The sequence below is a fragment of the Hemitrygon akajei genome, chromosome 23 (assembly GCF_048418815.1).
Source record: "Hemitrygon akajei chromosome 23, sHemAka1.3, whole genome shotgun sequence".
Classification (NCBI taxonomy): domain Eukaryota; kingdom Metazoa; phylum Chordata; class Chondrichthyes; order Myliobatiformes; family Dasyatidae; genus Hemitrygon; species Hemitrygon akajei.
Genome location: NC_133146.1, coordinates 36616024 through 36629753, shown reverse-complemented (window position 1 = coordinate 36629753; position 13730 = coordinate 36616024). Strand labels below are relative to the sequence as shown.

At 38.3% G+C, this 13730-nt stretch overlaps 1 protein-coding gene across 3 annotated transcripts in view; it reads left to right on the top strand.

Annotated features, from left to right (window-relative positions):
• LOC140715353 (kinesin-like protein KIF20B) overlaps positions 1 to 13730 on the top strand; it is a 73535-nt gene that overhangs the window by 44441 nt on the left and 15364 nt on the right. For all 3 annotated transcript variants that reach the window (XM_073027418.1, XM_073027419.1, XM_073027417.1), the window contains exons 21-27: positions 263 to 401; positions 4009 to 4131; positions 7505 to 7642; positions 7915 to 8014; positions 11784 to 11909; positions 12268 to 12419; positions 12996 to 13151. In XM_073027418.1, coding sequence (XP_072883519.1) covers positions 263 to 401; positions 4009 to 4131; positions 7505 to 7642; positions 7915 to 8014; positions 11784 to 11909; positions 12268 to 12419; positions 12996 to 13151 — 934 coding nt within the window. The remainder of the gene's footprint in view (positions 1 to 262; positions 402 to 4008; positions 4132 to 7504; positions 7643 to 7914; positions 8015 to 11783; positions 11910 to 12267; positions 12420 to 12995; positions 13152 to 13730) is intronic.

Sequence of the window (13730 nt, the reverse complement as noted above, 5' to 3'; positions counted from 1 at the left end):
AATATATTATTCCTTTCTGTACTAATGCATCAATTTGAATCAAATACACAACTTCAGAATCTGCTATGTTTCCATCAAACTATCCAGATATCTTGAAATTTGCACTTTACAAATAATCAAATGTAACTTTGCTGTTTTGACAGTTTGACCTGAATGAATACGTTAAGTTTGGATTGAGTTGGCTACACCTAAAATTTTGCTTTTTGTTGTCCCATTTTCTTAGAATTTGTAAATATAATTTGATATTTTTGTTCTACTGAAGGCTGAGAATTGAACTTTCTGAAAGTGCCACAGAATGTCAAAGATTGGAAGTTGACCTTCAGAGGAAAGATGAGGAGTACAGAGAACTCAAGGAAAAATACGTAGATGTCAAGAAACAAATGCAACAGGTTGAGTCAGAGGTGAGTTTAATCATTAAAGTTTAAAAACAAACCTGCTGAAATGTGGTTTTAAGGTGCTGGAAATACATTCTTTCAGTAAAGGCATATTTTAAGTGATGTGTGAAATTGAAATGCAAATGGTCATTTGAATGACTGTACAGATTGCATTATTAAATGTGTAATTAACAGCATTACTGATCTCTTGATGTAGAGAAAATTTGATATTATTCTGCTGTCAAGAGCCTTTTCAGCTTTCCAAGACTTTTGTCAGCTTTGATAGTGTTAATTGTGAAATTTCTATTGTAATTTGTTCCAAAGTGAATTGACTTTAGTGGCTATCAACTCAAGGCAACCACTAACTTAAAATAAAATTCTTCAGCTGTTTTTTCTTACCAGTCTGCAAAGCTAATGCACCAATAATTTCTGGCAGCAGGAGGTGACTCACTTAATGGTGGTTTGTGTGTTAAGTATTTACTTACATTTTTGATGTTCTACTATTGTCAATTTGTGCCCCAAAACTGAACTAATCACTACTGGTGATGTCTTACAAGACATGGGCAGCTTGTGCAATGTAACACTGTTACTTGGTTGTAATGAGGAAATTACTCTCATAACTGCTGAATGCCTAATATCCAGCTAAGCCATGACCCTCCACTTTGTCAGCCCCTAAAGTAGTGAAATTTGTATGAATGACCATAAGATATCACAACAGAATTGGGTCATTTGGTCCATCGAGTCTGTTCTGAAATTTTATCATGGCTGATCCATTTCCCTCTCAGTCCCAATCTCCTCCTCCTCCCATATCCCTTCGTGCCCTGACTTATCAAGAACCTATCAACCTCTGCCTTAAATATACCCAATGAGTTGGTCTCCACAGTCACCTATGGCAAAGAATTCCACAGATTAACCGTTCTCTGGCTAAAGAAATTTCTCCTCAACTCTGTTCTAAATGGATTTCACTCTGTTCTGCACTATGTTCTCTGCTTCAAGACACCCCCACCAAAGGAAACGTCCTTTCCATGTCCATGCTATTGAGACCTTTTAATATTCAATAGATTTCAATGAGATCCCCCCCATTCTTCTGAATTCCAGTGAGTACAAACCCAGAGCCATCAAACACCTTGTATGATAAGCCTTTCAATCATTTTAGTGAACCTCCTTTGAACCCTCTCCAATATTAGCACATCCTTTCATAGCCCCTCTCTCATGCCTCTAATTCCCTTTACTCCACTGTAATATTCATATTTCTAACTTTGTCTTTCTCAAATTGCAGGATGAATTTTATCATATTGTGATCATTGGCCATAAGGATTCCTTTACCTTGAGCTCTCTAATCAATTCTGGTTCATTGCACTACATCCAATCCAGAATAGCTGATCACCTAGTGGGTTCAGCCATGAGCTGCCACAAAAAGCCATCTTTTATGGATTCTAGAAATTCCCCCTCTTCGGATCCGGCACCAACCTGGTTTTCCCAATCTATCTGCATTTTCAAATCCCCAATGGCTATTGTAACATTATCCTTATAACATGCATTTTCCATGTCCCGTTGCAATTTCTAGCCCATATCTTTGCTACTGTTTTGAGGTCTGTATATGACTCCCATTAGGGTCTCTTTACTCTTGGATTTTCTTAGCTCCATCCACAATGATTATACACCTTCCGATCCTACATAATTTCATTTTTTCCCAACAGAGCCACACCAACCCCTCTGCCTACTTACCTGTCATTTTGATACAACGTGAATCCTTGGATGTTAAGCTCCCAGCTATTATCTATCTTATTCCATATCCTGCATGCATTGAAATAACACCTTCAGTGCTGTATTCATCACCCTTTTCAATTTTCGTCCCCCTTTTTACATTGCAACTCATTCTACTAACTGCAATTTTGTCCTATCTTCAGCCTGTCCTTGCTAGCAGTCTCACTACACACTGCCTTTGTAAACCAACTACTCCATCTAGCCCTATCACTCTGGTTCCCCTGTCAATTTAGTTTAAACCCTCTAAAACAGCTTTAGCAAATTGCCCTCAAGGATATTGGTCCCCCTTGGGTTCAGGTTGTACCTTCCCCAGAAGAGATCCTAATAATCCTGAAGCTGAACCCTTGCCCCTGCACTAGTTCCTTAGCCATGCATTTATCTGCCAAATGCTTCTATTCTACCCTAATGCGTAGCACAGGCAACAATTCAGAGATTACTGCCCTGCAGCTCCTGCTTTATAGCTTTCAGCCTAGCTCCCTAAAATCTCTCCCCAGGACCTCTTCACCTTTCCTATCTATGTCATTAGTGCCAATATATACCAAGACTTTTGGCTATTCACACTCACTCTTTAGAATGCCATGCACCTGATCTGAGACATCTCTGACACTGGCATTTGGTAGGCAACATTCCATCTGTGTGTCTCTATCATGTCCATAGTCCTCTTCGCCTCTCTTCTCTTCTGAGTCACAAAACCAGACTCTGTGCCAAAGGCTTAGTTGGTCCAGCTTCCTGTAGGTCATCCCTCTTAACAGGAGAAGATAGGGAAATGGGCAACCAGTACAGTCATCTCATTACCTGCCTCCTGCAACCTAGAGGTGACTACCTCCTTGTAGCACTAATCTATCTCTTCCTCAATCTGCCATATTAGCTGAAGATCATCGAGCTGCAGTTCCAGTTCCTTAACACCTACTCCAAGGAGCGATAGCTTGGTACAGATGTAGCTACCTGGGGGGCTGGAGGTTTCCCAGATTTCCCATATCACACAAAAGAAAACAACACAGCCCCTGGAGCCATCCTCACTGTACTAACTGTGCCCTAACAGAAAACGAATGAGGAGCCAATACCAAAGCCTCCTCACTTTAACACTGGCCCACTCACACAATGGCCACTCCAGATGCCCTGCCTTATTTTTGTTTGCCCTTTCTAATGAATCCTGTTCACTGATTGGACACAATCCAATCTCTTAAACTGTTGCAAAGTGTTGCATTTTTAATCTTCAATGGTGAATGTTTGTGAAGTCACAGCTTCTTCTTGTGCTCCCGAATGGTGGAGATTTAATTAAAGATTTAATCCAATATTGAATTTCTAAATATATTAATGTTTGTTAACATATAATTGAACTTAAATGGGTTTAGTTAAACTCTTTAAAATGTAGTATTTAATGCAGTTTTGCAGCGTCCTTTTTCTTGATGTAGATGCTTTGAGTTGTTGCTCCTGTGTTAGGGTTATCTTGGGAAAGCTTTGATGTATGTGGATCTCAATGTTAGAGAAACTCAGAAAATGTTCATTGAATAGATGGTTCTTTGAGTCTAATACTGATGTACGCTTGTGAAATTGATAGCAAAAAGCAATCAGCAAATTTGTGATTTTTTTTTTTGTTTAAATTTGAAATTTGGAGTCATTTGGTACAGTGAAAAGTGGAGCTGTATGGACCTTGTGATATTTCCTAAGAAATCAAAAGTCTGACAGTAGAACAGAACTGTGTAGTCAGTAGATGCGCAGTGATGCAACTGGGTCTTAAAACTGCAAAAAGGGGGAGGAAAAGTAAAGCCACAAAGTTAAAGCTGCTTCTCTCCAGAGGCTGCCTAACCTGCTGGACATTTTTGGCATTCTATTTTTCACTTTCGTGTGTTTGGCAAATTTTCAGATATCCTCAAAGCGGGAAGAAGAAAAATCTCTGAGACAAACAGTGTCTGAACTTGAGAGAATAAAGAAACAAACTATTCAAGAGCTTAACACTAAAGAGCGAATGATTCATCAGTATAAACAGGTATGTTTGGTTTAAATAAATAGCTGTTTTGAATGCTAAGATACTAAGATACAAATACAAAGATTAGATGCATTTTTAGAATATAAAGGGATTGATTATCATCGGGTTGTCAGGAAAGTGAAATTGAATAAGATTAGCCATCATATGAGAAAGATACAGTAGATGAAGGTAAACTGAGAATTAAATTTTAAAAAAATATCACTTTGTTTATGGGCAACACATACAAATGCTGGAGGAACTTGGCAGGTCAGGCAGCATCTTTGGAGGGGAATAGACAGTCGATGTTTTGGGCCTAAACTCTTCATCAAGATTTTAAGGAATTCCTTCTCGCCCTCAGAAATATGTGAGCAGAAATCTAAATAGAAAATGATCTGCCCATTTTGCTCTTGATCAATATGGTGCTTGTATTGCTTCACTACCAGACAAGCTCAATGCCTTCTATGCTGCTTTGAAAGGGAGAATGAAGCCACAGCTATGAGGATCCCTGCAGCATCTGATGATCCTGTGATCTCTGTCTCTTGTGATCTCTGCAAGTGTAAACCCTTGCAAGGCAGTAGGGCCTGATGGAGTAAGGCTCTGAAAGCCTGTGTCAACCAACTGCCGGGAGCAATTAAGAATCTGTCACTGCTACAGTTGAAAGTTCCCACCAGCTTCTAAAGGGTAACAATTATACTAGTGCCCAAGAAGAACAGTGTGATCTACCTCACTGATCATCTTCCAGTAGTGCTCACATCTACTTTGAGATTTATCATGACTAGAATCAACACCTGTCTCAGGAAGGACCGAGACCCACAATAATTTGCCTATTGCCACAATAGGTCTATGGCAGATGCGATCTCAGTGGCTCTCCACATAGCGTTGAATCACCTGGATAATGCAAATATATGTCGACCTTTACTAATCAGACTACCTGTAATCCAGTTCTTTCGATAATCCGGCACTGATTTCAAATTTTCCGCGCAACTGTAATTTCAAATTTTCCGGGCCACTGTGCCAATCTGCTGTGCATTGTTTTGGTTGCATTAGATCTGTTCATGTGTTGGCGTGCTCTTGTAAGCACAGATAGGTGATTCTTGCTTGTTTCCTTGCATTTATTAATATCGTTTATGTGAGGCACGGCCACCCGGCACCTGCCAGCGGCAGAGGAGCTGGCACACGCTGGGTCGGTTCGCCTTCTCGCTCGCGTGCCAGCAGTCGCACACTGCCCTCTGGCGTCGCCCTGCCTGTGCTCTGTTCCCTTCTGTCTACGACCTCAGATCAGATGTGGCGACCTGCTGAATTTAAGCATATTTCTAAGTGGAGGAAAAGAAACCTAACGAGGATTCCTTCAGTAACTGCGAGTGAAGACGGAAGAGCCCAGCGCCGGAATCCCTGGCGGTCGTGTGAAATGTGGCATATAGAAGACCTCCTTGCTCTGACTTCACCCAGATGTGCTGCCACCATCATCAACAGTTTTTGAAGTAACTGTTGTGCCACTTTCAGCACCAGTTCCTAACGCCTCACTCATTTTTCAAGATGAAGATGTTGATGATCCTGACAAACCCACACTTGCAGACATGTAACTTGGCTTGTAGGTTTATTAAACGTCTCACTTTAGAAGCAGAAGTGCTCAACTGTTCTATAAGTTAATTCCTGTACATTTACCTGTATCCTTTATTTTATCTGTGGCCGTACAGTGTATTACTTTATTAAAATTTCACTTGCTACTTATTTAATGTTTCTGTTAAATTATTATCTAACTTGTACTGACTTACATGATATTTTAAAGGTATGATGAGGCGGTTAGCTATTGCTTAATATGATCCTTCTGTAATTCAGCATTTTCAATAATCCAGCACTCCTCAGGTACCAATAGTGCCTGCCGGATTATAGAAGGTCGACCTGTACTTATGTCAGGATGTTGTTTATTGAACACCATCATTCCTACACCCCTGATTTTTAAAAAAGCTACAGAACCTAGGTCTCTATCTCCCTCTGCAACTGGATCCTCAACTTCCTAACAAAAGGCCATAATCTGTGCGGATTGGAAAAACATCTCTGCCTTGCTAACAGTTAACTCTAGCGCTCCACAGGGATGTGTGCTTAGCCCACTGCTTTACTCTATACCCATGACTATGTGGCTAGGCATAGCTCAAATGCCATCTATAAATTTGCTGATGATATATCCATTGTTGGAAGAATTACAGATGGAACTGAAAGGGCATACATACTAGGGCGAGATATACCAGTTAGTTGAGTGGTATTGCAGCAAAACCTCACACTCACCATAAGCAAGACCTAAGAAAGGGTAAGACAGGGGAACGCAAACCAATCCTCAAGAGGGATCAGAAGTGGAGAGTGTGAGCAATTTTAAGTTCCTGGGTGTCAATATCTCTGAGGATGTAACACATTGATGCAGCTATAAAGAAGGCAAGACAATGGCTATCTTTCATTAGGAGTTTGAGGAGATTTGATCTGTTAACAAAAACATTCAAACTTCTACAAATTGTCGTGGAGAGCATTCTGACTGGCTGCATCACCGTCTGGTATGAGGGGGCTACTGCACAAGATTGAAATAAGTTGCAGAAACTTGTAAAATTAGTCGTCTCTATCACGAGTACCAGCCTTAGGCAGGCAGCGTCCATGCCCACAATGCAGGATATGCCCTCTTCACACTGTTACTATTGGAACGGACGTACAGAAGCCTAATGGCACGCACTCAGCGATTCAGGAACAGCTTCTTCCCCTCTGCCATCCATTTTCTAAGTGGACATTGAACCCATGAACACTACTTCACTACATTTATTATTTCTGTTATTTTGCACTACTTGTTTTAACCTATTTAATAGGCACACATGTACTTAGTTTTTTTCTCCATATTTATTTATCATGTATTTCATTGTACTGCTGCCATAAATTTAACAAATATGATGTATCCCAGTGATATTAATTCTGATTCTATTTTTTAAAACTTGTTTAATTTTCTTGAAGGTTCAGGTGCATTCTGATTTTTTTTTTGAGGTTTAAGTTAAATTGAGTCGTGTCTTTCTTTCATCATGTCCTTCAAAATGCAATTTTTCCTCAAACCTTGGACAAGATTGATCTAGCCTCTTTACATACACAGTAATTTCACAAATTGCCACTGGGAAGATGTCCAAATGTGGAGTGTTTTTTTTAAAAAAAAAACTTAATTCCATATATAAATTTGGTCTACTGCACATTTAAGTATGTTCTTGTATTGCTCTTCAATTCTCTTCCCATAGGTTTCTGTGTCCTCATCACTTAGTTATAACAATATTCAATAAGTCTAGTTGCATCACATTAGTAGCTCAATATTTTGTCAATACTGTGCAGATGGCTTTTAAATTACTAACTAAGTATCTTATTATTTTAGGCATGCCAAAATGAGGCTGACTTGAAAAGTAAAGTAGAAATGTTAATGACGAACTTAAATGAGAAAGAGGCTGCTTTAAGAGGACTGGAAAATCTCTTGGAAGAGAATAAAACTCAACATCAAGCGAGGGAGCAGCAGGTTGGTGTAGTCCTAGAATTCCCAGAGATAAACAAGTTACAAATGTTCAGTTTAAATATTTGAATATTCAGCCTTCATCGGAGGAGGGATGAGGAAATATTGAATGCATTTATTAATAGTCATGTCATTTTTTTGATCCTTCTAACTGCAGTAACAAAATTATTTTCTGGAAGTGTCTAAAATTTTAAAACAATGTTTTCCTGAAATGTATTCATATGTTGTAACAAAACATAGATTTCTACATTGCTTCAATAATAATAATTTTGACATAGGGCTCAAATGAAGAAAATAAACCAATGCCTGACCCATGCAACATACCAGCTGATACTAAAGTAGAAGAAACTATACGTCTTTTGCAGACTACTACCAAAGGTATTTAAAGACATCAAATGAGATTTTTACAATGCTCGCTTTATTCTGTTACTAATGATTAGCCAAGGGAACTCAATATTTGGATACCTTGCCTCTTAAACAAATCCTCTTCACCTCGTTGTCTGTTTTGTTTCCCCATTAATGGCTTGGCTCTTATCTCCAAATGGTTCTTGATTTGTCTTTGCACCTCTCTGACAAAATCCTTCCCTTTTGGATTCTTTCTTTGGGAGATGACACAATGGAACAATTTACCACCTGCTCTCTACCATCCCACATAGTGCCATAAAACTTCCTCATTGGTTTTTCAATTTACCTCTACACTAAGTGATTCTACAACCAAGTCAATTTCCATCAAGATCTTAAATCATATGTTCATTCTTCTGATTCCACTACCTATCTTCCCTAAATCTTTCCTATGATTACAATGAAATAATTCATTCCCTTTATACTCATGTACTGAAGGATGACAAACTTGAAGAATCTGATGCAGCAATACAAACATGATAGGCATTAAAAGCACAATAGAAGAAAAACGCAATAAGTATGAAGTTAAAAGCTATCTTTTAAAACTCAATGTATAAGTAAGGTACACATAGACTAATTTTAGGTACACAAAGTGACGTCAGGTGATGTACATATATGTAGTGGGGGTGGTGCATAATGTATCCTGGTGATACCATCTCAATTAGTAATTTCCTCATGTATTTTGAAAATGCCCCGCTCTAGTTTTAATATCATGTTTCTTAATCTCTGAACTGTCTACATTGTCTGATTGCTTGCCTACCATATAGGATTTTGTGGGAAGAAATTTCCACCTCCAAATACTGGGAAGCCTGAAATCATTGTCTTGCATTCCTCTAATTCCTAATAACCAAATTTCTTGCACACTATTTGGAACTTCAGTGTAATATTTCATCTTGCAGTTGGTCTTCATCCATCTATCTTTACCATCACCTAAGGCTGCCTGACTTAGTCCCATCTCAGTTCATTTTTTAAATTTTCAACTCTTGAATGTCCTAATTTTTATTAAATTAACTACTTGCAGCTGTATGTTGTTTGAATTATCAAGGACCTAAGCTGTGGAAATTCATACTAAATATCCATTTTATCTCCTTCCATAATGTAGATCCTTAAAACCATTTCTGGTTCATCTGTTGTTGTTTAACCTGTTTCTGTAAAGTTATTTATGCTGGGATTCAGACAAGATCCAGTTGAGGTCAATTGAGTGAGCCTTTTTGAAAGGAATGGAGTGAATGGCAAGTAGGGGGCTTCTAAAAGTGTAATGGCAAGTGTTCAACAGCAGCATTTTCCTGTTACGGTGAAGGGCGAACCTGGCAAGTTTAGGGAACCTTGACTGACAAGACACTGAGGCTCTAATCGACTGAAGAAGGAATTAGATTTAAGAGGTCAGGATCGAGCAAACCCTCGATGCCTATAAAAAGATTAATACTCTTAAGAGGGGAAATAAAGAGAGCAAAGACAGTACAAGATGGATATGGCAGGTAAGCATGAGAAAAATCCTAAGAAGTTCTATAGCTATTTTAGGAGTAAAGTGATGCCTAGGGATAGAATGGACTCGGAGATCAGCTGTGCTGCAGGAGATGGGTGAGATTTTTAATGTATATTCATGTTTTGGAGTATATTCATATTTCCAGGGAGGAGGTCTTTGCAGCCTTATTAAGATTAATAAACCCCAACAGCCTGACCATGTACATTATTTGTGAGAGGCAAGTGGGAAAAATGCAGAAGCCTTGCTGAGATACTTGCTTAATCATTAGCTACTGGTGAATACTGGAATGCACCTACTATTCTATTGTTTAAACAAGGTAGCAAGGACAAGCCAAGGAGTTACAGGGTGGTCAGCCTGACATCACATGTGGGGAAGTTACTGGAGGGAAATCTGAGAGATCAGATCTACCAGCTTTTGGATGGATTAGGAGAAGTCAGCTTAGTTGTGTGCATGGAAAGTTGTGCTTGATGAACATTTTAATTTGAAGAGGTGACTAAAAAGGTAGATGAGGGTAGGGCAGTGGATGTTGTTTGTATGAACTTGATCAAGATCTTCAACTTGTTCCCACATGGTAGGTTGGTCTGGAAAGTGAGGTCGCACAATATTTAGGAAGAGATAGTTAGGTGAATTCAAAATGTACTTGGAGGTAGGAAGCAGAGGTTTTGAATGTTGTGGAGGCCTTTGACTAGTGATGTGCCAGAGCAGTTGGCGTCTGGACTCTTGTTATATAAATGATTTGGATGCGAATGCACACGTCTTGATCAGTAAGTTTGTGAATGATACAACATTAATGGGTGTTCTTCATAGTGAAGAAAGCTACGCAGATTACAGGAGAATCTTGATCAGTTAGGGGAGTGGGCTGAAGTATGGCAAATGGATTTCAATACAGATAAGTGTAACGCAATACATTTTGGAAAGTCAAACTACTGTAGGATGTGTCCTCTGAATACTAGGGAGAATAATGGAATAGGAAGTCTGAAAAGTAGAAGTGCATAATTCATTGAAAGCAGTGTCACAGGTAGATAGAAAAAGACATTTCGCACCCTGGCCTTGATCAGTCAGAGCACTGTATAGGAGTTGGGACATTATATTGCAGTTGTTAGTCATTGGTGAGTTTGTGTAGAGTTTGGGTCACTCTGTTATTGGGAAGGTGTTGTTAAACTGGAGAGAGCCAGAGAAGATTTAAGAGGATGTTGTCAGGGCTAAATGGCCTGGCCAGCTTTTATTTCTTGGGACAACATAGAATGAGGGAATGTCCTTTATAGAAATGTTTAAAATTAGAAAGGCAAAGATAAGGTGGATAGTAAGTCTTTTACCAAGGGAAAAAATTTCAAAAGGACCTGAGGGGCAACTCTTTCATGCAGAGGTTGTTGAGTATATGGAACGAGCAGTAAGAAATGTTTGAGGCAGGTACAATAATACCATTTAAGAAGCTCTTGGATGTGTACATGGAAGGGTGAAGCTTAAAGGGATATGGCTGAATGTAGGAAATTAGGTGGGCACCATGTTGGGCCAAAGTGCCTGAATCCATTCAATTTTGCTCTTGCTGGCTTGCCATATCGTGCATTTGATATCACTGGTAAGCATCTTGGTCCCTAAACTCTTGGGATAGTTTTCTTTTGGTACGCCATTTGTAATGTATAGAGCAGGTGGAGCACACTTGTTCTGTATTGGTGAAGTAGTCCTGAGACGACAATGTGATGGATATATGCTCCTGACTTGAAATTTGGTGTTCATGTTTGGAGCTTCTTTGGTCAATATGGTCCATTTTAAATTGAATGGATAATCCAGTATTAACCCTTGTCCAAGTGATGTAAGTAATTCAGGTGAACCTCACAAATGGTACAGTCATTAACTGCTATTATATGGATGGATCAGATGATGTTTCAGATGTTTGTCAGTAGGGGTGGCGAAGATTCATTTGATTATATTCAAATATCCTGATTCTTCAAATGGCAGCGTAGATTTGATTTTTACTTGGGTTGAATTTAATAACTTTTCATTTGGATTATAATATATCTCATTCACTGAAAATTTGTAAAATGTACAAGCTAATATTCTAAATGTGTTGTTTGTAGTGCCACTACTATCTGAATACTTCTATCTATAATATTTTGATGTGATTTGTCAATCAAGATCCTACATGTTTCTGCACTTCACCACTTTTGATCGATGGAATGACTGATTTTTTTTTTGATTAAAGATTGAGTTCTAAATCTTTAATATGAATTTGTTGATTTTGTTCTAATTCACATCAAGAACTCCAAGACAAAGAGAGACTAATTCAAGATATGAAAACTACATTAACTGAACAAGAACAAACACAAACTGAGCAGGATGAATTGCTTGAAGCTAAGTTGAATGAAATTGAAGAACTCAATGCAGGTGATTGTTCAGTTATGACTATTGATAGTTGCTATCCACAAAGAAGCATTTTGAATTATATAAACCTGTCAGTCACTGCAGTTGCCCTTGTGATTAACCCTTGTGAGCCATCCAAAGTTACACTTTTCTTTCTTATAAAGTTCAGTTCCTGAATCTTTGGAAGTAAAGCTTTGCAAAAGCCCATTGGAATCATCAGAGCTTTATTATAGCTGATTTCTACCAACATAATCCATTGAAAATCCTGTATTCTGACTACAGATATTTCAATATATATAAAGAGCATCTTTTATGTTTTCCTATTGAACAGACCAGCTGTATACTTTCAAAAGATTTTTAAAGTATTATTTCCCCTTTCTAGAATTAGAAAAATGGAGGCACCAAGCAAAAAAACTTGAGAAGAAATGCGATACACTTGAACGCAATCATTTAGTGGAAAGTGCACATCAAGGTGTTAATACAGAAACAACACAGTTTCAAGGAGAAATGGAAGCTTTGAAAAAGCAGTTAGTGGTGAGTTTTCTGATTAACTCAATAACTATAAATCAGAAGATTGGTTCAAGTCCTGTATTCAAGGTTAGGAATTATATTTTTGTATAATGCTGACCGATTAATGGATAGTTGTTTATTTAGAATGAGATGTGAAAATAAGATGCATTTTATTGCTCTTTTCCTATCCAAATTATAATTTGCCTCATACTTAACTTAATTTTGCCTTTTGGTAACCTTTTCCTCACTTCCTAATTTATTTAAGAAAAATTGAGCCAATTCTTCATCAATCTAATTGCTCTCCTGAGATAAGACACGTATTATGTATTGTCGTAAGTTGAAGGGGATCTTGCAGCTCCAGTAAGAGGGCTCTTAGCAGCCCATACTGTAGAACTGGGGCAAGCAGTTTTTCTTGTGATTCAAGATGTAGGAAATTTATAATGAAAAACTGAGATCATCTACAAAACCTAATTTGATCTTTGGCTATTAGGAGAGACTAATTTTCTAATGATATTTTTATTTACAGTTAAAGGTTTTTGAGCATAGCTGATGCCTTAACATTTTACAGTGTACAATGTAAAACTGATTCAATTTCTTTAGGAAATGGAAGAAAAGCAGACATGTAATCGGGAGAAATGGCTTAATGAGAAAATGCTTCTCTTTAAGCAAATAAAGGAAGCTGAAGATCAGCGTAATAAAGAAATGAGAAAATGGACAGAAGAAAGGGAACATTATTCTAAATTGCAGTCAGAGATGGTAAGGGCAATCTATTCAGATTTAATGTATATATAGTTGCCAATTTATTCACGTGAGTTTTATTTAAAGTCTGCAACAAAATATTATCAATAAATATCACTTTCGTTTCATAAGACCCATCTTATGTAGGAGCAGAATTAGGCCTTTTGACCTATCAAGTCTGCTCCACCATTTCATCATGGCTGATCCAATTTTCCTCTCAGCCCCAATCTCCTGCCTTCTCTCCATATCCCTTCATGCCCTGACCAATCAAGAATCTATCAACCTTTCCCATAAATATACATGAAGAGGGCCTCCAGAGCTACCTGTGGCAACAAATTCCACAGATTCATCATTCTCTGGCTAAAGAAATTCCTCCTCATCTCCATTCTAAAAGGACACTCCTCTATTCTGAGGCTACGTCCTCTGGTCTTAGACTCTCCCACCATAGAAAACTTCCTCTCCACATCCACTCCACCAAGGCCTTTCACCATTCAATGGCTTTCAATAAGGTCACCTCACACTCAGCTCTTCCCTAACTTTTAGTCACTTCAAAAAATCCTGTCCTTGAGTTCACCCTGAAGACTGTGAAAACACTTT